Source organism: Aphelocoma coerulescens, assembly GCF_041296385.1.
Source record: "Aphelocoma coerulescens isolate FSJ_1873_10779 chromosome W unlocalized genomic scaffold, UR_Acoe_1.0 ChrW_unloc_scaf_2, whole genome shotgun sequence".
NCBI lineage: Eukaryota > Metazoa > Chordata > Aves > Passeriformes > Corvidae > Aphelocoma > Aphelocoma coerulescens.
In genome coordinates this window covers 4,684,768-4,712,158 of record NW_027184081.1, presented here as the reverse complement: position 1 = coordinate 4,712,158, position 27,391 = coordinate 4,684,768, and the positions used below count along the sequence as shown (strand labels likewise).

The 27,391-nt window shown below is 43.5% G+C and overlaps 1 protein-coding gene across 9 annotated transcripts in view; it reads left to right on the top strand.

Moving 5' to 3' along the window:
* The window catches only part of LOC138102799 (E3 SUMO-protein ligase PIAS2), a 108,944-nt gene extending 88,443 nt beyond the window's left edge, over positions 1-20,501 (top strand). For 2 of the 9 annotated variants that reach the window (XM_069000565.1, XM_069000566.1), the window contains 8 exons: positions 3,014-3,119; positions 3,698-3,771; positions 11,217-11,377; positions 11,982-12,115; positions 13,674-13,845; positions 16,083-16,222; positions 17,995-18,032; positions 19,852-20,501. In XM_069000565.1, the coding sequence (XP_068856666.1) occupies positions 3,014-3,119; positions 3,698-3,771; positions 11,217-11,377; positions 11,982-12,115; positions 13,674-13,845; positions 16,083-16,222; positions 17,995-18,032; positions 19,852-20,034 (1,008 nt within the window). In that variant the 3' untranslated portion in view covers positions 20,035-20,501. Of the gene's footprint in view, positions 1-3,013; positions 3,120-3,697; positions 3,772-11,216; positions 11,378-11,981; positions 12,116-13,673; positions 13,846-16,082; positions 16,223-16,684; positions 16,744-17,994; positions 19,180-19,851 lie in introns of those variants that run through there. The other 7 variants (XM_069000567.1, XM_069000574.1, XM_069000573.1 and 4 more) reach the window with 7 other exon arrangements.
* The last annotated feature ends 6,890 nt before the right edge of the window (positions 20,502-27,391 follow it).

Below are 27,391 nucleotides of genomic sequence, written 5' to 3'. Positions count from 1 at the left end.
TAGTGCTCCTTCAGAGACTTTCCAAACCATGCGCCACTCGCTCCCCTGCTTTCCTCTCCCCCTCCCCTGCTGCCAGGCTGGAGTGGAGAATTGGAGTCACAAAAGGTAAGATCATGGGTTGAGATAACAATTTACTGAAAACAGCAATGAGATGAGAAAAGGAACAGTAACAGCAAAAATACTAATGACAGAGGGTACAAGAAAAAGAACAATTCACACAGAAACCCCCTGACAATAGATGATACCAGACGGCTCCCTTGGCTCCCTCTGCCACGATTATGCCACCAGGCTTACTCAACCTTAAGGAACCCCTTCTCCCTGGAAGAGACTCCCTGCCCCTGGCAATGAGATGAGGTGGTAAAGAATAACCTCTGGGTCCCAGCCATGCCCCCTCCTGGCTACTGCAAAAATTAGCCATGTCCTGGCCAGAACCAGGACAGTAAATCCTTCTGGATTCAAAGTAGCTTACCTCTTTTTTTCTTCAGAATCAAAATCTGGACTAGAGACACCACATTTCAAAGTGAGACTCCAGTATAAGCTTTTTTACACTAATTAAAAAATTTAAAAGAAATTGGAGAGAAAGTTAATGTTCAGAAAATAAATGAAGGGCAGTGCTGACAGCAAAGTGTTTTGGTTTTTTTATAAAACAGAGGTGAAGGGAAAGATCTAGGCTGTTTCTTTCCAATCAGAAAGTACAAGAATCTTAAAATTACTACAGTGCTGTGTGTGGTCTCGGCCTCTTTTGCTGACCTCTGCTTTCTTCCTCCCCTCTATCTGCCAAAACATATTCTCATGGAAGCAAATGACTTGGAGGTTGTACCAGCATTCCCCCTTTCCCTGAGATGTAGAACAAGCTTTTTGGTTTAATGTTGGTGCCAGAACTCATGTAGCCGCCATCACTATACATCCTCAAAGTTGAGACCCTGGGGACAAGTCTGGAGTGTCAACAGGCTCACATAGTAAGGGCTTATTGGCATGGACTTCACTGATAGTGGAGAGCTGCTGAGCAAAGGAGGCATTAACCCCTCAGAAATGGTCAGACTTGAGCCTATAAAATTCTTTCTGTGGGAAATGTATAGTCATTCTTTAAGGAAAAAAAACACACCCCCCCCTTCCATTTTTCTTAGTGGTGTATCATGCATTTAGATCACTTTATCTGCTCATCTAGGCAAGAGATGGTGGGACTTGCAGAATTTTCTCTTCATTAGTGACCTTGAAGAGAGAGTGAATGCTGAACAAAAGCAGCTGGCAAGTGGTGTGAATTAGGGAAGAGTAGTAAATGCTATGGAATAGGGCCAGCCTCAGAGGAGTGGACATGGTATAACAAGGCTTGGCTTAAAAGTGCAGAGCAAGCTAAATAAAAGGTACAAAGAAATTGGTGCAGCTGTGTGCCTTTAGAAGGTGTTGTGTTTGCTGAAAGACCATCATCAATTGTTGTGTGATTGTCTCTGAGCTCCCCACTAACAGATTGACACTGGAAAAAGGGAAGGATTTAGACAAATGTGAGAAATTCTTAAAGACTGCATGTATGAGATGTGCCACTATGTAAATAATGTTTCCAAGAACAGAGCCTAGATTGTCTCTTGGTTGTGGAATTATTTTTCTGTCTTGGTTTGAAAGACAGGTGTCTGCTAAGGAAGGCGGGAACCTCCCTTGGAATGGAGAATATGACCCCCCTTCCCTCCAAATTATTATAACTTTGAAATAAGGGGCTTTCAGGCAAAGATATGGGAAAAGGAGTAACAGTTCTTTACTAGTATGGATAACAAGGCAAACAAACAGCAGCACCGGCAGCAACAACAAACAGAACCAGAAAACCCAGTAATAGCCTTCTCTCAGCCACAGGCACTTTTCCCTTTGGTGCAGTTCCGCTCACGGCCGGCAGGGGCGCTGGTGGCTCCTGGCCAGGCAGGGCAGGTGTGATGATTCCCCTGCAGCTGCAGGGGGCGCTGTGGCGTGAGTTCGGTCATTTCTCTGCATGTGGACAATGGCGGCGCAGCCAGTGGAAGGGGTGGAAAAGGGGTTTCCTTTACAACCCCCCAGGGGCAGCTGATCCCCGTGCCCCTCTGGATAGCGAAAGGAGCTGTAGCAGAGACCTTGGAAGCAGCAAGCTGGAACAGCAGGGATGAGCAAAATCCCGGAGTGGTAGATGAGATGTATCAGAAACTCCGCAGCTGTAGCAGGAGCTGGTCCCAGCAGGTGGGGGGTGTGTGGCTACAGTGTAGCAAAAAAATTCGGAGCAGTAGCAGAGACATGGTGGGGCTGGGCAGCGGCAGCCTGGCTCCCGAACATGGCAGGGAGATACTCCCTCAGAGGGGGAAGGGGCTTGGGGTCCCAGGGTTTCCCCTGAGGCACCCGAGCAGATGGTGAAGGTCCTTTGTTTTTAGTGAGGTAGGGTGTTAGTAAGATCCCAGTACAATGGCCACTCTCATGAGCAAAGGCTCACCCACGGCAGGAGAAACAGGTCAGGGCTGGGCTCCAGTGGTGGTAGTGAATTCCCCCCCAAGCAGCAGCTGGACCGTCCTCCTCCCAAGCTGACAGTGAGAGAGGGCAAGGAGCTTCATCCAGCCCCCTTTCCGCCAGCCCAAATCTCGAGTTATCTCTGCCCCTCCAAGAGAAACCCCATAGCTACTATAATAAAGCCAGCTGCACTCCTCCCCCTTCTCCATGGTTACTTCTTTTGTCTCTCTTAAGTATCGGTCATTATTGTTTCTTAGCAACAAAATTGGAGAAAATTCCGTAAGAGAAAGAAAACAGAAAGGAAAAATCCTAACCTCCAACATTCTTAGTTAAGTCATGACTGGAATAGGACAATTGGACTTGATTGGCAGGAGAATTCTGGCAGAGTATTGGACTCTCACAGTAATGAAGTAGTCTGTCTGCTTTTCATAACTTAAGCAAAAATCAAGTGTGTTTTTTTTGCTGGATGCTACAACTAGTGTAAATAGTAATCTGTTGTCATAGTGGAAGTACTGTATGAAATCATTTGATCTTCAATCACTCTTTTTTGTAGAATTACTCCATGTCTGTGTATCTCGTTCGCCAGCTCACTTCAGCTATGCTTTTGCAGAGGTTAAAAATGAAAGGTATCAGAAACCCTGATCATTCCAGAGCACTAAGTAAGTCTAATTAATTTGCCTGTCTATACTTTTTGAGGATGTTTGGTGGCTCTTTAAAACTAGAATTTGTAATGCTTCAAGAATTTGCATAATTTTGAGAAAAAAGTCCATGCCCAGAGTATCAAAGGTTTCCTTTGCTGTTGCTGAGGAATCAGTGAGGGTCCCTGTGCTGGCAAGGAGCACACAATCTGAAATGTTCTTATGGGAATACCATGAACACTACTTACTGTGGTGGGCTATGAGGTGCAGGTAGATGTTCTAAATTCTTTTCACTTGCATGTGATGCTGATTGTACCTTGCTCACTGATAATTATTTTCTCTCTTTGCATGTTAGGTTGAGTGTGCTCTACTAACCATTGTGGCTGTTAGTGCATCTGCTGAACATCAAACTATGTTGTGATGCACAGTGTTTGCCAGTTGCTTATAAATAGCAAAGCTATTGTTGTTTGGTATTGCTATGAACTAGTTTCCTAGATGCTTAATTTTCTTAGCTGGAAATAAAGGACATGTACCAGTGAATCAAGATTAGCATTTTAAATAATGACGTCTGTGTATAACTTCTTAACTTATTTTAATAGTTAAAGAAAAACTAACAGCAGATCCTGATAGTGAGATTGCCACAACCAGTCTGCGGGTCTCTCTGATGTGTCCTGTAAGTATAGCTGGAAATTACCAGATACAGATTTCTATCTGTAGTGCAGAGTTGGGCTGCTTTTAAAAAGACACACTTTAGAAACTTCATTGGTTTTTGCTATATACTGATTAATTAATATAAAATAGTGGGGAGGAGGGTGCATCTACAAGCACCTGATTGTAGCAGCATTCACCCAGCTATGGTTTAGAACTGTGAATGCCTCAGACATAGCGCAATCAGAATCAAATTGCTACTCGTGTGTGTATAGTGAGGTCTTTAAAAGGAGTAATCTCATATATTGAGGTATTGAGACTAATTGGGCAGGGTGACAGAATAATTAAAGGATACAGTGGTAAATAAAATTTCAGATCTGCTCATTTTGGTGGTATTGCTTATACTGTCAGCTACTATAACGAACAAGAAAAATTGATCACTGTGTAACAAGGCAACACTGCCTTGGGGTTTCTCTTCCCAGGTAGAAACTGGCCTTGTGTTTGTGACTGGTGAAGAAGGGGCAGTCAATAGCTAACTCATGTAAGCACAAGTTAACTATTGGGAGACAGCAAATGTTAGTTCAGACAGCAGATGTTAATTACAAAGCCTGAGAAGCCGAATTCACCCTAATCTTGTCAAGATAGAGGGGACAAGGATCATCGCAGAGACTGCTGAATCATTCCTCAAAGGACTACGCATGCCCAGGGAGAAAGGTGAAACATGCACTGTGAGGATGACTACTGGCCTTCATCAGAAAGACCCCCGAGGAAGAAGAGGAGCCTTCCTCAGTGCGACCGCCAGGACACACAGTGCATGCGTGGCCCATATGCTAATGATATTAATGACTTCCGAGAAATAATTTGTATAACCACACCTGTCCCAAGGAATGTGATGAATATTCATAATTTAACCCTTAATACTTTGTTGTAGGGAGCACCAGTGTGTGTGTTTGGAGGAGCGATCCCCACACACCCGGTGCGCTGAATAAAGCAAATACCTGCTTCTCTGACTCTGTCTCTGAAGTGTCTCCTGGCCCGGTTGCGGCACGATTCATCTGGCACCCCGAGATGGGACCCTCTCTGCCAGGCTGCCGGATCCAGGGGTAAGCAGATCTCCCAGTCGCGACCCTGAATTTTCAGGGGGAGCTCAGCTGTCCTTTGGCTCATGGCAGGGGCAGACAAGGACCATCTGCACCAAATTAAGGTATTTGCTATTCCTTTTAAACACAGAAATACCTGCAGGTCCAGGGTTCGAGTCCCTGAGGGTGGGTTGAAGGTCCTGAGGAAGACTGGGTCTCCCAGAATTAGTCCTGGGCAAGAGGAAAAGTACTTTTAACGGGTTGGAGCCTGACTTTTAAAGGGGTTGGACCCCCCAGGGTTGGACCCCACTGTGAAAGGTACCTTTAAGGGGTTGGACCCCGCTGTTATGCACTATTGTACTGCTATTTTTGTTTTGTCTGTTGCTATTCTGCTGCTGTGTGAGTGAGAGTGGATGAGACGTGCTGTCAAAGTGCGAAGCGAGTGAGGAGCTCTATCTGCGGTTCCGTACCCCGGCGACGGGCTCAGCCAGAGAAAAGCGAAGCGTTTGGCAAAGAGTGAATGAGGATAAATCATATAAACCGTTGGTTTGGAATTCAACCTTACTGTCCGAAGGGGGGCGGATTTTAGAGGAGAAAGATTTTAGCTATTGAATTGAAAACATCCAGACCCCCAATGCCTTTCTGATATAGCTCCATCTGATTTCCCTTTTGAAATCCTGTGCCTAGTGTATGAAAACAGTTGTGAAGCTTGTATTTGTGTGCATGTATTAATTGTGAGAAAAAGTGGTATTGTACTTCTACTAGATGGAGTGGGTGGTGTCCAAGCTGCCAGAGGAGAGAGCTTGGTATCAGACTAGAAAGAGCAGGAATAAAGAACTTAGCAGAAAATGAAAGTGCAGATAATGTTAAAGGGGAAAGTGGCAGAGAATAGTGAGAAATTCGAGAGGAACTGGTTAGAAAAGTACAGCAAGTGTATGTATATGTAAGAAGAGATGAGGAAAAGGCAAAAGCAATGGCAAAGGTGATGGCAGAGGTTGTAAAAATTGTGGACATTGTGATTAATAGGTTTGGGTGTTTAGTTCCCTTTTCTGCTCGGTGTTTTGTGTGGAGCTGTAAAGCTCCTGTTATGTGGTGCTTGTGCAGAGCTGAAAGGCTCCTGTTTGGAGGGGACCCATGCCCCTGTGCCTTTCGTGTTTTGTTGTGAAAAGCCAAAATTGGCAGGTTTCAGTTCTGAGGCGAATCCGGAGCTCCTATCTTGTGGGGAACCCCGCCACCAGTCTGTGGTTTATTGTGGAAAACTAGAATTGGCAGATTCTAATCCTGAAGCCAATTCTGCAGCTGCTGCCTTGTGGGGATGGTGTTGTCCCTGTGCAGGCCCAGGTATTTGTCATGCAGCCTCGTCTGTGGGGGCTGTAGAGAAACCTATGGGGAAAATGTTTTGCTGTCCTTCCTTGGTTAATTTGTTAGTCACCTCTCTACTCCTGGGGTGGCCTTGGTTAAAAAAAAAAAAAAAAATTGAGATAAAGAACAATTGGTTACTAAAAGATGATCGATTACTAAAAATGTGATTGGTTATTAAAAAAAAAAGAGAGAAGGGGGTTTTAGGCAGTAGCATTGCTTGCTGCCAAACTTGATCTTGTCCAAAAGGAAAATCACTAGAACAAAAGGAGCAAACTGATAAGGCAAACTGCTCCAGGGTGAAAAGCAGAAGCCTACTAAAACCCTGAAGAAAAAAAAAAGGCAATCCAAATGCCTGATTCACAGACTGCAACTCTTGCAAAACTTTTAAAAGCAGTCTCACTCCCTCCACTGAAGAATCAATTGGAAGAAACCCCACTGAAAACCTGTGGGAGACAACAAAAGTGGTGCAACAAGCACTTCATAGAATAAAAACTAAAACTCCACTTGAATAAGTTAATGCAATCAAACTCTTGTTTCACTCAGACATATTTTTCACTTTTTTTTGGGGGGGGGGGGGAAGTTTGTTTCTTTTTTCTAGGAATTTCAAATGTCCCGACATCAAAGATAAAAAAAGCAGTTTGAGAGCAAGGAAACTGCTAGCAGCAAAATCTCACCTAAATGTGATAACCATTGCTTCACTGTCACTATGTGTTAGCCCCAAAAAGTTTTACTTATTTTTTAATAATCGGTCTAGTGGGCCAAATTTTCACTTTTCTTTTATAAGAATCTACCAACACATGAGATGGAGCTGTGTGAAAACCAATGAAATTTAAAGCGTCACCATAATTGCTCGCATTGTCAGTTGGTTAATGTTTGCAATTTGTTTGTGTTTTCATTACAAGTGACTTGGTGAGAGATCAAATAGAAGTTAACGCATTCTACATATTCTTGAGTTTAATTTTTGTCTAACTTGTTTTGTCTTTTTACTGAAAAATGGTGTGGTTAAAGTCTTATAGATGTATAATTTGTCTCAACCAATATTATCCTGAGAGTTGGTATAAGAATTTATACATATTTGAAATCCTACAAATATGGACTAACCTTCCCAGTTCTGCCTCAGAAGGCTTCAAAATTATTATAATCTGGTTAAATTTTTAGATTTTCTAATTAGTGAATTAAAGAATCTTGACAAAACACAAGCAAATGCTACATGAGAAATGATTGAATCCCCCTTCCTAAACCAAGAGGGATACAGAAAAGCCTTCTACCAGCTCTCAAACTAAAGTGCTGTTCAATCTCATGCCATATGTCTTAAGAGGATGTTTTAACTTTTCCTCACCCCTCCTATTTATAGCACATTCTGCAATCTCAGTTGTAGGTGCAGAATGGGATGAAGGCAATTTATTCACAAAAAAAAAAAAAAAAAAAAAAAAAGAAGGGCTACTTGCGGTAAAAAGAAAAAAAACCTAAGTTTGAAAGAGAATTCATTTCATTTTTAATCCCACCAAAAATAAAGCCACAGTTTGTAGTTTGTGTCAAGATTAAATGACAGGAGTACTATAATTGGTCACCTAGAAAACAGAGCATAGCCCTGCTGTAAAGATATATTTGCATGAGAACATTTTGTATGAAAATGTTTTGTGTGTTAGTTTTGTATCATAAAAACTAATCCTTCATAATGTATAGAATTATCCAGCAGAGTAAGAATATTATTCTAACAAAAACTGTATAAAGAAGCTACAACCAAAGAAGCCTCCTGAAGATACCTGACTAAGACTTTAAAGTGTAAGTTAAACCACTAAGATTACATAAAGGGAAGAGAAATACCCATAGATAGTAAAATAACAAATCAAGTGATCCCATTAGTAGGAGATGTTGAAATTCCAGGGAGATCAAAACGGGCTCCCTCAGTGATTACTGAACTACTGGAAGGGGCACAACCAGTGCCAGTTAAACAATATCCACTAAGGCATGAAGCACGAGTAGGAATAGAACCAATAATTACTAAATTTATTGATCAGAGGTTGTTGAGAGAGTGTAGATCTTCCTGCAATACCCCAATTCTACCAGTACAAAGGCCAAATGGAAGTTATTGATTAGTTCAGGACCTGAGGACACTTTACTCACAAAATTACAAGGTGACTGGGTGTGGTTTTCAGTTTTAGATTTAAAAGATGCTTTCTTTTGTCTGCCATTAGCTGAAAAGAGTCAGGAAATTTTTGCCTTTGAATGGGAAAACCCCAGAACAGGGAGAAAAAGCCAACTTACATGGAGTGTATTGCCACAAGGATTCAAAATAGACCCATGATATTTGGAAATCAATTAGCCAAGGAACTGGAAGCCTGGACACCACCACTTGGAGAAGGTACATTTCTTCAGTAGGTTGATGATCTATTAATAGCAACAAGGACCTGTGAAGACTGCAAGAACTGGACTGTAAGTCTTTTAAATTTTCTGGGACTAAGTGGATATAGAGTCTCCCCTGAAAAGGCTCAGCTAGTCCTCCAGAAAGTTACATATCTGGGATATGAACTGGCAGGAGGGGAGAGAGCCTTGGGAGATAACAGGAAGGAGGCAATTTGTCAAATGCCCAGGCCAACCACAACCAAAGAACTGAGAACCTTTCTGGGAATGACAGGATGGTGTAGATTATGGATCTACAACTATGGACTCATTGTGAAACCTTTATACCAACTCCTAAAAGAGACTGGGGGAACTCACCTATGCTGGACACCAGAGACTAATAATGCATTTGTAACCCTGAAATGTGAGTTAATGCAAGCTCCGGCATTGGGCATACCGGATGTCACTAAACCTTTTCTGTTGTTCTCACATGAGAGACAAGGACTGGAGCTGGGACTTTTGGCACAGACGCTGGGACCGTACAAAAGGCCAGTGGCTTATTTCTCCAAGCAGCTGGATGTGGTCAGCCAAGGATGGCCCGCCTGCCTGCGTGCAGTGGCAGCTGGGACCCTGAACATAGAAGAAGCTCGCAAGTTCACACTGGGCCAGCAGATAACTGTTTTTGTCTCTCACACAGTGTCAGCAGTGCTCACACTGAAAGGAAATCACTGGTTAACCCCATCTCGCTTTCTCAAATACCAGGCTGTCCTAGCAGAATCGGAGGATGTGAGTATCCAAGTAACTAACATCTTAAATCCAGCAGCTTACCTCCAGGGCAAGGCCGCTGAGGAGCCCGTACAGCATGACTGCATTGAAACCATGGAGGCAGTTTACTCCAGCCACCCGGACCTAAAGGACTCTCTACTAGAAAATGCGGAAAACTGGTTCACTGATGGGAGCAGTTATGTTAAGAATGGTAAGCGGCTTGCTGGGTATGCAGTTACAACCACAGACACTGTCATTGAGGCAAAACCATTACCTGTGGGCACAACCTATCAACATTTGGACTGATTCAAGGTATGCTTTTGGGGTGGTACACACTCACGGGGTTATCTGGAAAGAAAGAAGTTTATTGACCTCACAGAAGAAAGAAATCAAGCATGCTACTGAAATCGTACAGTTGCTGGAAGCAGTGGTAAAACCTTCAAAAGTGGCTATAATGCATTGTAAGGGACACTCCCAGGGCAGCACCATCCCTGAACTGGGAAATGCTATGGCAGACAAAACAGCAAAGGCAGAGGCCAGTAGAGTTCAGATCCAAGCCCTAACTCTAATTCCTTCTAGCATCCTTATGGATGAAAAAAAAAAACCAACAAAACAAAACAAAACAAAAAACCCCACCATACGACACTGATGATCTAAATTAGATACAAGAAAGAAATGAGCACAGATGGTTGGGCTAAGATAAAAGGTCTCATAGTCATACCCAGAAAACTGGTAAAATTATTTATCCAAAGCAAACATTGCATCAGATCACCTTAGATGACACTTCTTGAAGGCTTAAAGAGGTATGGGCCAAACTTAAACAATTGTATGTAATAGCTATTTGTGTTATTGCCTTCTTACTTACTGTTTGTATTAGTAGTTACTGTTGTATGATACTATGTACTTGGAATCGCGATGCCTATGCTCAATGGCATGGGCATAAACTTAGAAATAAGATAGAGAAGAGTTCTTACTTTAAAGACATACAAGACTTGTAAAGAATTACAAATAACCAAAGAAATGGGGGGATTGAAGAAGGGGCAGTCAATAGCTAACTCATGGAAGCACAAGTTAACTATTGGGAGACAGCAAATGTTAGTTCAGACAGCAGATGTTAATTACAAAGCCTGAGAAGCCGAATTCACCCTAATCTTGTCAAGATAGAGGGGACAAGGATCATCGCAGAGACTGCTGAATCATTCCTCAAAGGACTACGCATGCCCAGGGAGAAAGGTGAAACATGCACTGTGAGGATGACTACTGGCCTTCATCAGAAAGACCCCCGAGGAAGAAGAGGAGCCTTCCTCAGTGCGACCGCCAGGACACACAGTGCATGCGTGGCCCATATGCTAATGATATTAATGACTTCCGAGAAATAATTTGTATAACCACACCTGTCCCAAGGAATGTGATGAATATTCATAATTTAACCCTTAATACTTTGTTGTAGGGAGCACCAGTGTGTGTGTTTGGAGGAGCGATCCCCACACACCCGGTGCGCTGAATAAAGCAAATACCTGCTTCTCTGACTCTGTCTCTGAAGTGTCTCCTGGCCCGGTTGCGGCGTGATTCACTGGTCTGTTCAGTTAAACATTAAAATGAGTCTAACATGTATCTGGACCTCAGAAAAACCCTTTAAATATTTAGTTAAAAGAAAATTATAAAAGGGGGTATTTCAGTAAAAAAATCCTGGAAATAATGTTCATGCACGTCCATTAGAAATGTTTCTGACAACTCAGTGGAGATTTTGAGGATGGTTTTATTGTTCCTTTAAGTGTATTGTAAGTGCTTTGATAGGGTGGATTTGCTTGCAGTGCCCTTAGCACTGGGCACCTTCTGTAATGAGAAGAGACAGTTGTTAGCTATCTAGGCCTACTTCGCTGTCTTATGTTCTGACTCTCTTTAAATGCATCTCCTGCAGCTGGGAAAAATGAGACTGACAATCCCATGCCGGGCTGTGACTTGCACACACCTGCAATGTTTTGATGCTGCTCTTTATCTTCAAATGAATGAGAAGAAGCCTACCTGGATCTGTCCTGTCTGTGACAAAAAGGCAACTTATGACAGCCTAATACTAGATGGGTAAGAGACTGGGTTTGCAGATTACACAGTTACTTAAAATTTTTCATTATGTACTCAATAGCTACTTTTGTGACTTGAGGTTTAGCCATTTCATGCTATTTTCTTTGTCAAAATACTTTAGACTGAGAGGAGCTGACTGTTAGTTTCTCTTACCATGTAACAAACTGCATAAGTTTATCTCCTAACTGCATCATCAAACTCGTGAGCCTCAGTATATTTCCTCTGAAGAAATCCAAGTCTTGATATCTAAGGATAAGTCTCCCTTTTATGTGACCTTATCTCTGAAGCTATTAACTTTAAAATTTAACTTTTAACTCATAAAAAAGTGTCAAACTTGGTTCAAAGTATGATTATTTCTGCTTCTGTATTGAAATCTATGAATTGCAGTAATGTTGAAGTGGAATATGGGTAGGTTGGGATATTCTTTTAGTTGTCAATGTCTGCAAAGGCTATAATTACAGGCTTTCAGGTAAGAGGAACTAGGGAGAGAGCACATGCAATGGATGGAAGGTGATCATAATTAGCTTTTCCACTGTCTCCTTTTCAGTTAGAATAAAAAATTCACTTGGAATCAAAAATGAAACCACTCAGCCCTCTTTTTCAGGCTCTTTATGGAAATCCTTAATGAATGTTCAGATGTGGATGAGATCAAATTCCAAGAAGATGGCTCCTGGTGCCCCATGAGGCCAAAGAAAGAAGCTACGAGAGTCTCAAGTCCACAGTGCACCAAAATAGAAAGTATGTACATCTGGGTACTGGTTGCAAACCAACTTGGATACTTAGATGTAGCTTGGATAATGTGTGAATGTTGGTGTTTGTTTTCTGGAGGGCTTAATACTTCTAACCTTCTTGTCATAATCTAAAAAGAAAGGGTTATGTCTCTAAAAGTATTCATTTTTTGGGCTTCATCTTTGTTCTTTATAGTAGCAGTTAAGAAAGTGAAAGGTTGTTCTTGTTTTCGGTCCTTAAACTGATAAGTGAAGACTAAAGCTTGTGTTTTAATATTCTCAACATGACACAGTATCACGAGTTGACACTGGCCAAATGCCAGGCACCCACGAAAGCCGCTCATTCACTCCCCTGCTGCAGCTGGACAGAGGAGAGAAAATTTACTGAATGGTTCATGAGTTAAGGACCAGGAGAGATCGCTCAGTAAATACCATCAAGGGCAAAATAGGCTCAACTTAGAGATATAAGGTGAATTTATTGCTAACAAAATCAGAGCAGAATAATGAGAAGTAAAACAAGCCCTTAAAAACACCTTTCCCCCCACCCCTCCCTCCTTCCCAGCTCTGCCTCCTACCTCAGCAGTGCAAGGAGGCAGGGAATGGGGGTTATGGTCAGTTCATCACCCAAGGCTTCTCCTGCTGCTGAGGGAGAGGAGTCATTCCCCTGCTCCACTGTGGGGTCCCTCCAATGGGAGACAGCTCTCTGTGACCTCCTCCAACATGAGTCCATCCCATGGGCAACAGTCCTCCCAAAACTGCTGCAGCATGGGTCACTCTACCACAGGGTGCAGTCCTTCAAGGACAGGCTGCTCCAGCCTGGGAGCAGGGCTCCTCTCTCCACAGGCCTCCCACAGGATCACAGCCTCCTCCCAGGCATCCACCCACTCCAGCATGGGGCTCCTCCACGGGTGGCAGGTGGATCTCTGCATCCCCATGGATCTCCGTGGGCTGCAGGGGGACAACCTGCTTCACCATGGTCAGCACCATGGCCTGCAGAGGAATCTCGGCTCCGGCGCTTGGAGCACCTCCTCCCCTTCCTTCTTCACTGACCTTGGTGTCGCCATGTTGTTTCTCTCACATGTTATCACTCCTGCTCTTCTCTGGCTGGAATTACAACTGCACCACAAACTTTGTTTTGATTTATTCTTAAATACATGATTCACAGAGGTGAGGGGTGGAATGTATTGGTTTTGCATGGCCTGGTTTTTGGTAGTGGGGGGGGCCACAGAGGTGGCTTCTGTGAGAAGCTGTTAGAAGCTTCCACCAGCAGAGCCAATCCTTGATGGCTCCAAAGATGGATGTGCTGCTGGCCAAGGCTGGGCCAATTAGAAATGGTGGTAATGCCTCTGTGATAACATATTTAAGAAGAAATCAAAGCAAAGTTTGTGGTGCAGTTGTAATTCCAGCCTCAACCAGCGTCAGCCCTCGACACACAGAATACTTATAAAACAGTTCCTGGCCATAGCATTCTCTGTAGTGGCCAGGAAGATAATCTGGTTCTGTTGCAGATAGAAACTGCTGATGTCAAGAGCATTTAGAAAACAGTGATGTTCTATTATCTTCTTCAGGTTCCAGTGTTTTTAGGAAACCCTATTCTGTGACAGTGACCAATGAGGTAAACAAGAAGAAAGTTGATGTTATTGACTTGACAATAGAAAGCTCTTCTGATGAAGAGGAAGATCCTCCTACCAAAAGGAAGTGCATATTTATGTCTGAAACACAAGGAAGCCCAACCAAAGGGTTTGTCAATTTTAAAGTTAGTTGTAATTCTGTAATGTCTCAGATAAACTGATCTGTAGAGAAATGGATTTGTAATCTCTCTTCAGGATCCAGCTCCACACTTCCAGAGGAGAATGTCTAGGCCTCTCCTGTAGAAGGTTGTATTGATACAGTAACTTTGTACAGGCAAAACACTATTAAATAGTTTTACATATCACAAAAGACTTGTGCTCACTGTTGCTGTGTTTGCAGGGCCATTTCTGCATAGAAAAGGAAGTTGATTAAGATAATGGACAAGATTCCCCTGAGAAAGTAGATTATGCCAAGTGGAGGAGCTTTATGCATTCTTGCTAAGTTAGTGTCATTGTAAGGCTTTTTTCTCACTGTTATACCTTTTATCTAATCTGCTCTGGTGCCCAGGAAATGAGGCTGTGTTGTGTTTTTCATCCATCTTGCCAGTCTTGGAAGGAGGCACTTTGCTGTTTTGAATCAAGACAAGCTTTTTCTCCTCTGTTACACTCTGGAATGTCTTGGACACTTGTTGGCCATGGTTATCTGTCAGTCCTGCAACTTGGTTAGCACAACCAATGACTTCCCAAGTACTCTGTCAACTGCTCCATCTTTGTTGTCATGCCTGACTTCAGTGGCAGGCTTAACCAAGTTCTTTACTGTTGTGTCACCTGTCTGTCCCAATCTGCACACCTTGCCTGCAGGTACTGTTTGTGGCTTCCATAACATTCTTGCTCATGGCCCGTAGGGCACAGGAGACCTGCAGGGAGTGAGGGGCACTGGTTAGGCTCACCAGTGCTCACTACTCCACGAGGTGATTCCAAGCATCAGGTTTTAGTAATGACTTGTTAGTGTTGCATGAGATGTGTGTCTTTGTCTCTCACTGTAGTGGCTAATGTCTTGTACTAAAATAATAGTAATACAAACAAACCCCTTCTGTTTTGCCAACTCCTGAAGTAATGAGCAGGTGTACTGTGTCTCTAGTTCACAGGGATATGTGATTTTTGGTGAGCAAATAGTTGGCCATCTTCAACCACTTCCAGCAGTGATACTGAAATTCTGTTGCTTTTTGTGAGGATTGTGGAGGAGTCCCTCTGCAAGAGACTCATTTTTTTTAATAAGAAAAAATAGCTACAAATACATCTCCTAATGAAGTTTCAGAAGGCACCAAGACTTGCTTCCATGCTCCTGTGCTTGTTTGAGATGGCTATGTGCAACCCTAATTGTAGAGGGACTGAGTTTTCTTGTCTCTCTGTGATCGGTGTATTTTCCTTGCTGTTTGGGTATGGATATGGCATGTTTTCTTTCTTCAAATCCAAGTCAAAGCCAGGCTTTTGGGGAATAGCTTGTCTCCTGTAAACAATGTTGCCTGAATGCTAGTTTTGGCAAAACTGTGTGGTGTCTTCCTATGGGCAAAAACAATGTAGGCTGAAGTATGAGATGCTTGAGAAGGAAGGGTCTGAAATCCAAGCTTTTGAATTCAGAAGTAGCAAGGCAGCAGTCTGGGGAGGAAGACATGAGTGTATAGCACTCATGGCTGGTGGGCTGGAGGGAGCAATGCAGAGCAGCTGGGAACAGGATTCTGGGTGTTTCCATCTGACTTGGAGTTTATGAAATATTTTATACATATGGCTGGTGCCTGAACACCTGTGGTGTCATCTTTAACAGTGCCGTGAAGTAATTGGGCAGCAGGTGAGGATGCAAAAGGGTTTTAACTAGTTGCATGCTCTTGGAGAGCTGAACTTAGCTTGGGCTCAGGCTGTGAGTAAAGATGGGTTTTGATATTTAACTCCCACATGTGTAATCTGTGCTTCAGGGACTGAATAATGGTCAGTTGTGCCCTTGGCATGACAGGTTGGCACTGAGGAACAGTTATGTAGAGAAATTGAAACAAGCACTCTCCTCCTGGCTCTGGCTACCTGCACATCCTTCCCAGGGTACTCCACAGATAGATACCCATTACTTTCTCTGAATGGTAGACTGTTATAAATTACTCCAGCACTGTACTTTGTTTTAATGCCAACTTGCTCTTATGTCACAGCTGCTGTTGAGAACCAAGATAGGGTCATGTTATTATGAAGACTGTTATGAAACAGGAAATTAGAGTTGGAATACTGTATAGTGAGTAGCTGCGCTATAGTTGTATTATAGCATAGTGACCCTGTGAATGAGAGTGCACAGTGGTGCATAATTTCTCTTCTGTAACTAACGGCCAGGTTGTTTGTAATTCCCCATGCTGTTTGAAACAGGGTTCTCATGTATCAGCCATCTACTGCCAGAGTGCCCAGCATGATGACGGTCGATGCTGCCGCTATTCCACCTTCATTAACAGACTACCCAGTACCATTCCATCATCCACCAATATCCAGTATTTCATCAGACTTGCCAGGTAGGTGGCGATTATTTTTCACGTGTATTCTGACAGCATTATTAACTTGTGGGGTTGGTAAAAATTGGAGAATTGATCAACTTTTTTTTAATGGAACAAGACTATATGCAGTATTACACTGATGTGATGTCTAGACCAGCCCAGTACAGGCTTTTTTCCAGTTTCAGATTGCATTTCGCAACAGTGATGTGACAAACATTGCTTCTGGGGTACAAATTGGCACTTCAGAATGGCAACCAGAAACACTTCTTGCTATGTTCAGTTAGACTTTGTGTAAACATCCAATGGTTATGTGTTGTAGACTTCTTTAAGTTAATAGATGTGTGATGGCACTGACTCATCCAAACCCTAGATGTAGATATTCTGCTAACTGATTGTAGTGGTGCTCTGTCTAGACTGTATGAAAAAGGTTAAGGTGAGCTACAATCTGTAAGCTGACATCTATTGACTTTCTTTACCTAGACATACCCTAAATGCCTATGATGTATTCTTCAACACTGCTGCTAAATATCAGACAAAAGGTGGGGATACTGATTGTTTTCTATCCTGGCTCCTTGAAAAGAACACTGTATATAGGGACTCTGGGGGTTCTCTTGGCCAGCTGTAACAAACCCAGAGCCCAGGAAGTGGTGACTTGTGGTGACAGGAGTCACTTTGGCCTCCTGTACTTCCCCTCTCCCCCTTTCATTGCCTGTATTCATTTTTGCCCTGAAACATCGCTGGGTTTTTTCCTCTTCTTTCAGCACCAGTTTGGCACTGAAATGGATATCATTCCCCTTGTTTCTCTGTCCATTTTGTTTCCCTTACTGCTCCCTCCTTCCACTTCTCCCTTGTTAAGAAATTGTCTTTGCAAATTGGATAGGAGAGAAAGCTCAGAGAACAGAAATCTAGAACTGTCATCTATCTCTATTGACTGAAGTTCTAGAATGTACAAGACTAAAAGAAGCTGTCAATTCTGGAAAAGCAGCTAAGCTTAAATCTCCTCCAAATTTTTTCTCTAATGGAGAAAGGGGAGATGTTGCTGGCCAGAACAGATTTTGAGGTGAGAGGGGAGGGAGGGAGGAAGTTTACCATTTTTTTCTGTTGACATAGCAAACACAAGGCCAATATTTAAGAACAAAACAAAAAAGGCCATAATTTCTCCTTGGTTTCATAATTTTAAGCATCTTGCCCTAAATGCTTACATGCTACTGGTGTAAAGGATGGACGCTAGTTGTCACTGATCTTAGAGGATATACCTTGAACTACTTGTAGTTTCCTCTTCTTTGCTCCTTTTATTTGTCTAGACACAAAATGGGAATGATATTAGAAATGTTTTCTTATTGGCTGCCCATGGGTTGAGGAAGAGATCTGCTGCTTGTTTTTGGACTTGTGCATGTTGTGACTTTGCTTCATTCCAGCATCTTTAATGTGATGACACTCTTCATGTCCCAGTTTGGCCAAGTCAGGTACAATATGCAGTGAAACTTGCATTATGAATCAACAGCTCCAAATGGCAACCTCCATCTAAGCAACCACATTGAACCACCCTGCAATATCCAGTGAATAATACATCATTATGTCATCCTCATTATTAAAAAGAGCCACTTGTACTAGATAACTCGTTTTGCTGCTGCCTGAAGTAGTCGTTGAGAGTGGTGTCACAGTGGTATATTCCATTTAGAAACTGTGTAACAATTGCAAAATCTGTTCTATGACCACAAAAAAAGTTCCTTAAATTTGTTGTGTATGCATAAAAGAAAGACTCATCAATTTATTATCCTTCCTTTTAGGACTGAATTTTCTTTCATTAATCCCAGTTGATTCACAGGTATGTTTCTGAACTGCTGTGGGGTTAATTTTCAAGTCTGGTTTTTGTGATATACTGCTCAAATAACTATCACATTCATGCAGTCCACTTGCTTAGACCTAACCACAGACCAGGAAAATTCATTTTCCCAACAAGAGGTGGTAATGAAAATGCATTAAGGAAGGATTCAGTTTAGCCTTACTATGATAAATCCAAGCATGGAAACTCAGTCTTTATTGGTAGTTCGCCTTTCTAGGCAAAGCAGATACTTGCACAGCACTAACTTAAATACACTCAGGGTGGTGAGGCACTGGGATAGGTTGCCTAAAGAAGCTGTGAATGCCCCAGCCCTGGAAGTGTTCAAGGCCAGGTTGGATGGGGCTTTGAGCAACCTGGTCTAGTGGAAAGTGTCCCTGCCCATGGCAGGGGTTTGGAACTAGGTGGTCTTGAAGGTCCATCCCAACCCAAACCATTCTGGGATTCTATGATCATGTACTTCATGCTCTTAGTTCATGCTGTCTATCTGTAGGCCAGATTAAGCTCTGTAAATATACCTCACTGATTGTTATTTCTGTTCTTTTTTATATTAGTAGAAGATTAGGTTCTAAAGAAAATATCTTCATTAATTTTAAGGGCACATGACTGAATACTTTTATAATAAATTCTTCCATGCAACACTTCAACTTCATTGGCTTTGGATTATATGGAAATTTTGTAGGTCAAAAAGAACCAGGTGTTATTTTTCCTTCCCTGGAAATTTAAACTTTACACCATTAGGGAGAACAATTTTTACTGTAATTAGATTCTTATGCAGACATACTACAGCCTTGAAATGTGGGGGAATATCAGCTCCCTAAGACAAGAGGACCTGAAGCAGACTCTTTTTCACCTCTGTCACTAGAATAAAACAGTAGTAGGTCTCTTAGAGTAGAGTTGACTTTCTGGTGCCTTAAAAACGAAGGATGAACTTCCTCCTTTTCTTTCCACTTACTGCATCTTGCAATACTCTGTGCCTGACCTTGAGATCTGAACTGCCAAAAGCGGGAATAACAGAAGTTTGTTCATGCGGAAGACTGCAAGCAGGTATGCTGCTATGAACTGTCCATTTTGGACAGTTCAAACAGCTCAGGCTCAGTTTCAAACATATGCCCAAGATTTGAATCCACAGGGTAAGAGAAAGTAAGGTGTGTCAAACAATGTGTGCGTGTGTGTGGGGTGTCTTATCTTCTTTGACATCTGGCAACCTTGTTCTGTTTCTAAATGCTTAGAATGTTCATCTCTGAAATGGCTTGTCTTTCACTTCAGGAAATTTAAATCAACTTAAGAATTTTTCTTAATCAGATTTGATCACTACTAAAATATTTAGATACCTGCATGTATTGTTGCAGGTGTATGCTATGAAAATGTTGATTAGTACAGCTGCTGCCATTTGAGGGGAGGAAATTATTTTAACCTCCATTGAAGGAGCAGAAAGCATTTTGCTGCCTTTCATGATGAAAGGAGCCTGAAATAGGCAGTTGGGCCCAGTACCTATGGGCAGTGAACATTCTCCAAATGTTAAGGGTTTTTGTGGGTGGGTTTTTTTGTGGACGATTGTGTTTCTTAATGCACTAATAAATGTTCAAGCTAACTAGTTAATAAGAAAAACAAAAAGGGGAGGATAAGGGAGAAGGACTCATGGCTCATTTTTGCTTGATTACTTGCTGGTTTGCAGAACTCTGGTTTTTGCTATGCACGTGTTAACAAGGTTCTGATAGTAAAATGTCTTGTGCTTGTTGCTCTTCAGAGCATATATTTCCCTTGTGCAGTTAATCTCTTCATTCTTCATTGTTTCAAGCAGTATTGTCCTCCTATGTTTTTGGATAGTCTCACCTCAACCTTAACAAGCAGCATGCCTGGCAGCATCATCACATCAACCAGCCACCATGAAAGCAGCACACATGTTAGCTCCTCCAGCAGGAGCAAGACAGGAGTGATAACCAGAAGCAAAGGCAGTGCTCCTGACATCATCTCACTGGACTGAAACAAAGGGCAGCACAGGACTCCCAGAGAAATTGCACAGAGCTGCTGCTTGTATCTCTGGAAATTCATCATCTCAGAAGTTATTCTGATATTTATTGAAAGGATTTGCCTTCTGGAAAATGGAGTAAATTCATCAACACCAAACAGAAGTGATAGATTTTATTATTTTTCTTGCTTATTAAACAGCTGGCATAGAAAAGGCCCCTTCAGAACATGCATTTATGCTTTTGGTTTGTTCTGGGGAAACTTTGTTACTGGGTGGATTCCACAAATGGTTTTTAATTTTGTTGTAAAACACAGCAATACTGTAAAAACAAGCAAAAAGCTTTTTAATAAAAAAAGGTGCTTAACCACTCTAGAATAACAAGAACCTGGACAAAGGTGCAGAAGTGTATGCATTGGAGGATTTTAAATATTTTCATGGGGGCCTGTAATAAACTTCATTTAAGACCATGAAGCTTTGAAATAGCCATGACTTGTGTTGTATGTCTCTTGTTCCCCATCTCCCCCTTACCTGGGGACATAGGGGAAGCCAATGTAAATGGGGTTGTTTGGTTTGGTTTTTTTCCCTAATTTCATGTTTTTCACAAATGCAACAAAATTCTAAGCTGTGATGACTTCTTAATGTTCTTTGGGCTGGGGCAGGGACAGACTATCTATGCAAACCCTGCATTACACAGTCTCTGTGCTGTCATGTCAGAATTAGGACACATCCCCACCACCAAAAGCTCCAAACTATGCACAGTTGAATGTAGTTGAATTTCTGGTTGGAGAAATTTAAGAGGTGATAGGAAAAAAAGCCTTTAAACTCAAATTTAGATTATTAAGTTCTCTTTGAAATTGCCAGATGATCAAGCGATGTGTGTGCTTTCTATGGCAGCTGTAAGAAGAAGAAAAAAATTGCTTTCTCCAGTGCAGGATTACTTAATAGGATTTCACACTTTTGGTTTCGATCACTTCAGTAACTGCTGTATTCTGTGTGGGAATACTGCACTCTGACTTGCTGTGGGGGAGGCTTGACTTTTTGGAAGATAGAAGCTGTAACTGCACAGTGTTTCCACAGTGTTTCTGGGGGTAACCTCAGCAGTACTCTATGTGGAAGGGGTTACAGATCAGGAAAATAAAGTCATTTTCAGAGAGCTGGAATAATGGTATTGTCTATGTATGCTGACACAGAAGCTTTTCCAAGTGTCGTGGTTCTGTTGAGTAACTGTATTTAAGATTATTCCCTGATTACCAGCTTTCACTTTTTCCTAATTTTATGTTCTTATTTCTTTAGTCAGATCTCTGTTGCTTTTTGCCTTCCATTACTGTTACAGTATTTGAACAAAGTACATAGATGAAAAATATTGAAGCAGGATGTTTTGTAACTTTTGTCTGCTCTGTACTCCCACCTTTAATGGTGCATTACTATTCCTCATTGCCTTTTTTTGTATGATCTTTTACAGCAGTCTTCAGTTCACACATCGATCTTAATATTGCACCCAATTTTTCTTCTCCTTTCCTTAGCTGTTGATTTTTTTGTACCTGTTAAGGATCAGTTTTTAGCATGATTTATTTCCAATAAAGCCATGCTACTCATGGAGTTTTTTCCTAACGATCATGGCGGATCAGTGCTTTTTGCATTACAACTGCATGGTGACTTGACATGTAAATAGAGTGTGGAGAGAGGTTCCAGAATCATTCTGAATAAAGCATTTAAAACCAGTATCTGTTGCTGAAGTTGCTATTTGTACTCTATGTCAAACAAGTGTGACTCGGCTAACTGTTGAACTGGCTGAAGTGATGTAAACATCTCACGTGTACATCAGAAAAGATAAGTAAAGGTGAATGCCATTTTTAAGGATGTGCTCTAAACCACTTATGGTATTATGAAATATGGCTGGTATTTTTTGTTAAATATTATGCCCTGTTTAGTAGTTACTTATCAGGGCTGAGGTGCAGTTGTGTTCCCCAGCTGTTGTGGGCAGGAGTTTTGCAGCTGCATTTAGCTTTAAACCCTCTAGGCCCATGACAGCAATGTTTGAGCCTTGCCCATTAAGGAGAGAGCTAGATTGTCATAGGCTGGGGTTTGAGGCAATTTTAGGTGAACAATGCAGTTTTCCTGCAATGTTGATGTACACACAGTAGGTATTAGGTTTGTGTAACCTCCAAATCCTTTAATTCACCTGTTAGTGGATGATGTGTATCAAGGGATTGGAGTGCTGCAGTGTAGTCATATCACCCATTCAATATGCTTTCTTCCACAAGACAACAAAGAATTTACTTAAAGCAGGGGTGAGTGGAAAGGGGATTTGGATTTGCAACCACTCTAGCTCTGCTCTAAGCAAACCTGTCCATTGTAGCGAAATGAGTTTTTGATCTATTTTTCTTTCAATTAGTTCTAAAATGCATCAGACTGTCTATCCAATAACCTCTAACATGAGAAAAAACTTGAAGAAAAGGTTAGATGACATCATACCTCTTTGTTTCCACTATGGAAGTATCTGGTTACTGCTATGAGTGGACTACATCAAAAATACCTTCAAACTGACTGCAGAAGGAAAGTAAAGCTTCTGAGATTAATACAAGTCCCTCTATGGCACAGATAACCAGCATGCAATGAAAGTCATGCTGTAAGAGCTGGCCCTTTTTTTCCCCACCCATCCATTTGCTGTCTTTTTATGCATTTTCTGGAAGTGAGCTAGCTGCTAGAATACTAGTGACAGAAAGGCTATACCTTCCTGAAGGCTATTAGCCTGAGCTGGCTTCTGATTTTCATACTTCCAGGTCAGATAAAGCTGTCTGAAACAATAGTGAGCCATATGGGCAGGACTTTGCCACCCAATGACATCACACCATCACCCAGAGGTTCTGCACCTTTCCAGCAGCAAGAATTCAGACATTTCCAATGTTATCAGGGATTTTCTGTATCTGCATTTAAATCTAGGTGGTGGATGCTAGAAAGCTTACGTGGAACTGCAAGCCTTTCACTATCAGTCTTCAAGAGCAGAGATTATTCAAGTTTGGAAATGAAAGAACATATCTTTTGGCTGAGGGGACAAAACCTGACAGTTCAACAAGAATTTCTACGAGACCAACAAAGGGGGCTACTTCCTAGGTTAAAAGACAACTGTAGATTAGGCAAACTGTGACGAACACCGTTAGTCCTAGGCAAGTGATTTTTTTTTAATGTGGATTTTTGCCATAGGTAGGAGTGAGCACAGACAAGTGTCTTGGTTTGAAAGACAGGTGTCTGCTAAGGAAGGTAGAAGCCTCCCTTGGAATAGCAGATGTAACCCCTTTCCCTCCGAGTTATTATAATTTTGAAATCAAGGGCTTTTAGGCAAAGATGTGGGAAAATAGGAATAACAGTTCTTTACTATTATATATATAACCAGTCAAACAAAACAACAATAACTATGGCAGTAACAGCAAACAATCACAAACCCAGTCCCAGCCTTCTCGGCTGTCAGGCCCTTTCCCCTCGGGTGCAGTTCCGCTCAAAGCCAGCAGGGGCGCTGGCAGCTCCCGGTGATCAGGGCAGGTGCGATGGTTCCCCCGCGGCTGCAGGGGGCGCTCCAGAGCGAGCTCGGGGAGCATGCGGCCATGGTGGCCTGGGGTCCCGGGGAGGGATGGAACAAAAGCTTCACAAACCCCAGGCGGCTGGCCCCAGTGTCTGGCTGGAGCTTTGGGAACAGCAGGCTGCAACAGCAGGGACGAGCACAGATCCCAGAGGACAGACGAGATGTATCCAAAAGGGGAACCCCCCAGAGGTCGGGCAGGCACGCAAGCACGGCTACAGCGTAGCGAAAGCTCGAAGCAGCAGCGGGGCAGGGCGGCCACAGCCCAGCCTCCAGCAGGGCACGGAAAACAGCTTTAAGATCCTGGCGTTGTTTCCAGCAGAAAAGAAAAAAAGGCCGAAGAAAAAAAGAACCAGCAGCTTCTTTCTCTGCAGCTTCTCTCTCCGAACGCCGAGAGCGAACTGACCCCACACTCAGGAAAAACAAAAGAGAAGCCAGGTCTTTTGTCTTCTCTTAAGTCCGGCCATTTGTCCCCGAGCAACATGCATAAGGGAAAAAATTCCTTTAACAGGAAAAAAAACTAGGACTAAACTAAAACCCCAACATTATCCACCCCGAATTTTTTCCCATACTAACATGTTACATGAAACTTAACCCTTTGAACCATATAAGTACATGCATCACCCAAATTATATACATATATACATGCTTATACTGATACAAGTACCGAGCCATGGGTAGTTCACCGTAAAACAAGGTCCCCTTGAGGTATGCAACGGGTCTCTCCATCCCTTTGCATCACCCACCAGGTGCAACCAGGTCCCTGAGCAAAAACAACCCCACGGATGGGTTTGTCTTTGCTCAAGGCAGACTTTACCCAAACAGTTTTTCCAAGCATACCTCTCATGTGCACCACTGGAACCTTATCCCCGTCTGTTGTTTGTAGGGGTTTGGATTGGGCAGGGCCTGCTCGGCTGGTGGAGCCTCGGGTGTTAACTAACCAGGTGGCTCTTGATAAATGCACCCCCCATTTTTGAAAGTCCCCCCACCCAGTGCCTTCAAGGTGGTTTTAAGCAGTCCATTACACCGCTCAACCTTCCCAGCTGCTGGTGCATGGTAAGGGATGTGGTACACCCACTCAATGCCATGTTCTCTAGCCCAGGTGTTTATAAGGCTGTTCTTGAAATGAGTCCCATTGTCGGACTCAATTCTCTCAGGGGTGCCATGCCTCCAAAGGACTTGCTTTTCAAGACCCAGGATGGTGTTTCAGGCAGTAGCATGAGGCACATGGTAGGTCTCCAGCCATCCTGTGGTGGTTTCTACCGTTGTGAGGACACAGCGCTTGCCTTGGCGGGTTTGAGGCAGTGTGATGTAATCCCTCTGCCAGGCCTCTCCATACTTGTATTTGGACCACCGCCCACCATACCACAGGGGCTTCACCCGCTTGGCCTGCTTGATCGCAGTGCATGTCTCACAGTCATGGATCACCTGGGAGATACTGTCCATGGTTAGATCCACCCCTTGGTCTCGTGCCCACTTATCGGTGGCATCTCTGCCCTGATGGCCTGAGGCATCATGGGCCCATCGAGCTAGGAACAACTCTCCTTTATGTTGCCAATCCAAGTCTATCTGGGACACCTCTATTTTCACAGCCTGATCTACCTGTTTGTTGTTATGATGTTCTTCGTTAGCCTGGCTCTTGGGGACGTGAGCATCTACATGGCGGACCTTCACGGATAGCTTCTCTACTCGAGTGGCAATGTCTTTCCACTCCTCAGCAGCCCAGATTTGTTTTCCTCTGCGCTGCCAGTTTGCCTTCTTCCACCTTTCCAGCCAACCCCACAGAGAATTGGCTACCATCCATGAATCAGTGTAGAGGTAGAGCTTTGGCCACTTCTCTCTTTCAGCTATGTCCAGAGTTAATTGAACGGCTTTGAGATCAGCAAATTGGCTCGATCCATCTTCTCCTTCAGTAGCCTGTGCAACTTGTCGTGTGGGGCTCCATACAGTGGCTTTCCATTTTCGGCTAGCGCCTACAATTCGGCAGGAACCATCCGTGAAGAGGGCGTATTGTCTTTCACTCTCTGGTAGCTCGTTATATGGTGGGGCTTTTTCGGCACGCGTCACCCGCTCCTCTTCTTCTTCAGAAGATAACCCAAAAGTCTCACCTTCCGGCCCTTTCGTAATTATTTCCAAGATCCCAGGGCGACTTGGGTTTCCAATTTGGGGGCGCTGCGTGATGAGGGCGATCCATTTGCTCCAAGTAGCATCAGTGGCGTGATGCATGGAGGGAACCTTTCCTTTGAACATCCACCCCAGCACTGGTAGTCGGGGTGCCAGGAGAAGTTGTGCCTCTGTGCCAATAACTTCTGAGGCAGCTTGGACTCCTCTATAAGCTGCCAAGATTTCTTTCTCTGTGGGAATGTAGTTGGCTTCCGACCCTCTGTAGCTTCGGCTCCAGAATCCCAGTGGTCGGCCCCGAGTCTCACCAGGCACCTTCTGCCAGAGGCTCCAGGACAGGCCATTGTTCCCGGCTGCAGAGTAGAGCACGTTCTTCACTTCTGGTCCCATCCTGACTGGGCTAAGGGCTACGGCGTGAGTGATTTCCTGCTTGATCTGGGCAAAGGCTTGCTGCTGTTCAGGGTCTCAGTGGAAATTGTTCTTCTTGCGGGTAACCAGGTAAAGAGGGCTCACAATCTGGCTGTACTCAGGAATGTGCAACCTCCAGAAGCCTATGGCACCTAGGAAAGCTTGTGTTTCCTTCTTGCTGGTCGGTGGAGACATTGCAGTGCTCTTATTGATGATCTCAGCGGGAATCTGACGCCGTCCATCTTGCCATTTCACTCCCAGGAACTGGATCTCTCAGGCAGGTCCCTTGACTTTGCTCTTCTTGATGGCAAAACCAGCTTCCAGGAGAATCCGGATAACTCTCTCTCCTTTCTCAAACACTTCTGTTGCGGTGTTCCCCCACACAATGATGTCATCAATGTATTGCAGATGTTCTGGGGCCTCACCCTTTTCCAGTGCAGCCTGGATCAGTCCATGGCAGATGGTGGGACTGTGCTTCCACCCCTGGGGCAGTCGGTTCCAGGTGTACTGCACGCCCCTCCAGGTGAAGGGAAACTGAGGCCTGCACTCTGCTGCCAGAGGAATGGAGAAAAATGCATTAGCAATGTCAATAGTGGCGTACCACTTCACTACTTTGGACTCCAGCTCGTACTGGAGCTCCAACGTGTCCGGCACAGCAGCGCTCAATGGTGGAGTCACTTCATTCAAGGCACGATAGTCCACAGTCAATCTCCATTCCCCGTCAGACTTGCGCACTGGCCAGATGGGGCTGTTGAAGGGGGAGTGGGTCTTGCTGACCATCCCTTGGCTCTCCAGATCACGGATCATCTTGTGGATGGGGATCACAGCATCTCGATTTGTCCGATACTGACGGCTGTGCACTGTCGAGGTGGCAATTGGCACTCGTTGCTCTTCCACTTTCAGGAGCCCAACTGCAGAAGGATTCTCAGATAGTCCAGGCAGGGTGTTCAATTGCCTAATGACCTCTGCCTCCACAGCAGCAATCCCAAACACCCACCTGAGTCCCTTTGGGTCTTTGTAATAGCCGTTCTGGAGGAAGTCTATGCCCAGAATACACGGGGCCTCTGGGCTGGTCACAATCGGATGCTTTTGCCACTCCTTCCCAGTCAGGCTCACCTCAGCTTCCAAAAGGGTCAACTGCTGTGATCCCCTGGTCACACCAGCAATGGATACAGGTTCTGCCCCCACATGTCCTGATGGCATTAAAGTACACTGTGCCCCAGTATCAACCAATGCATCATATTTTTGTGGCTCTGATGTGCCAGG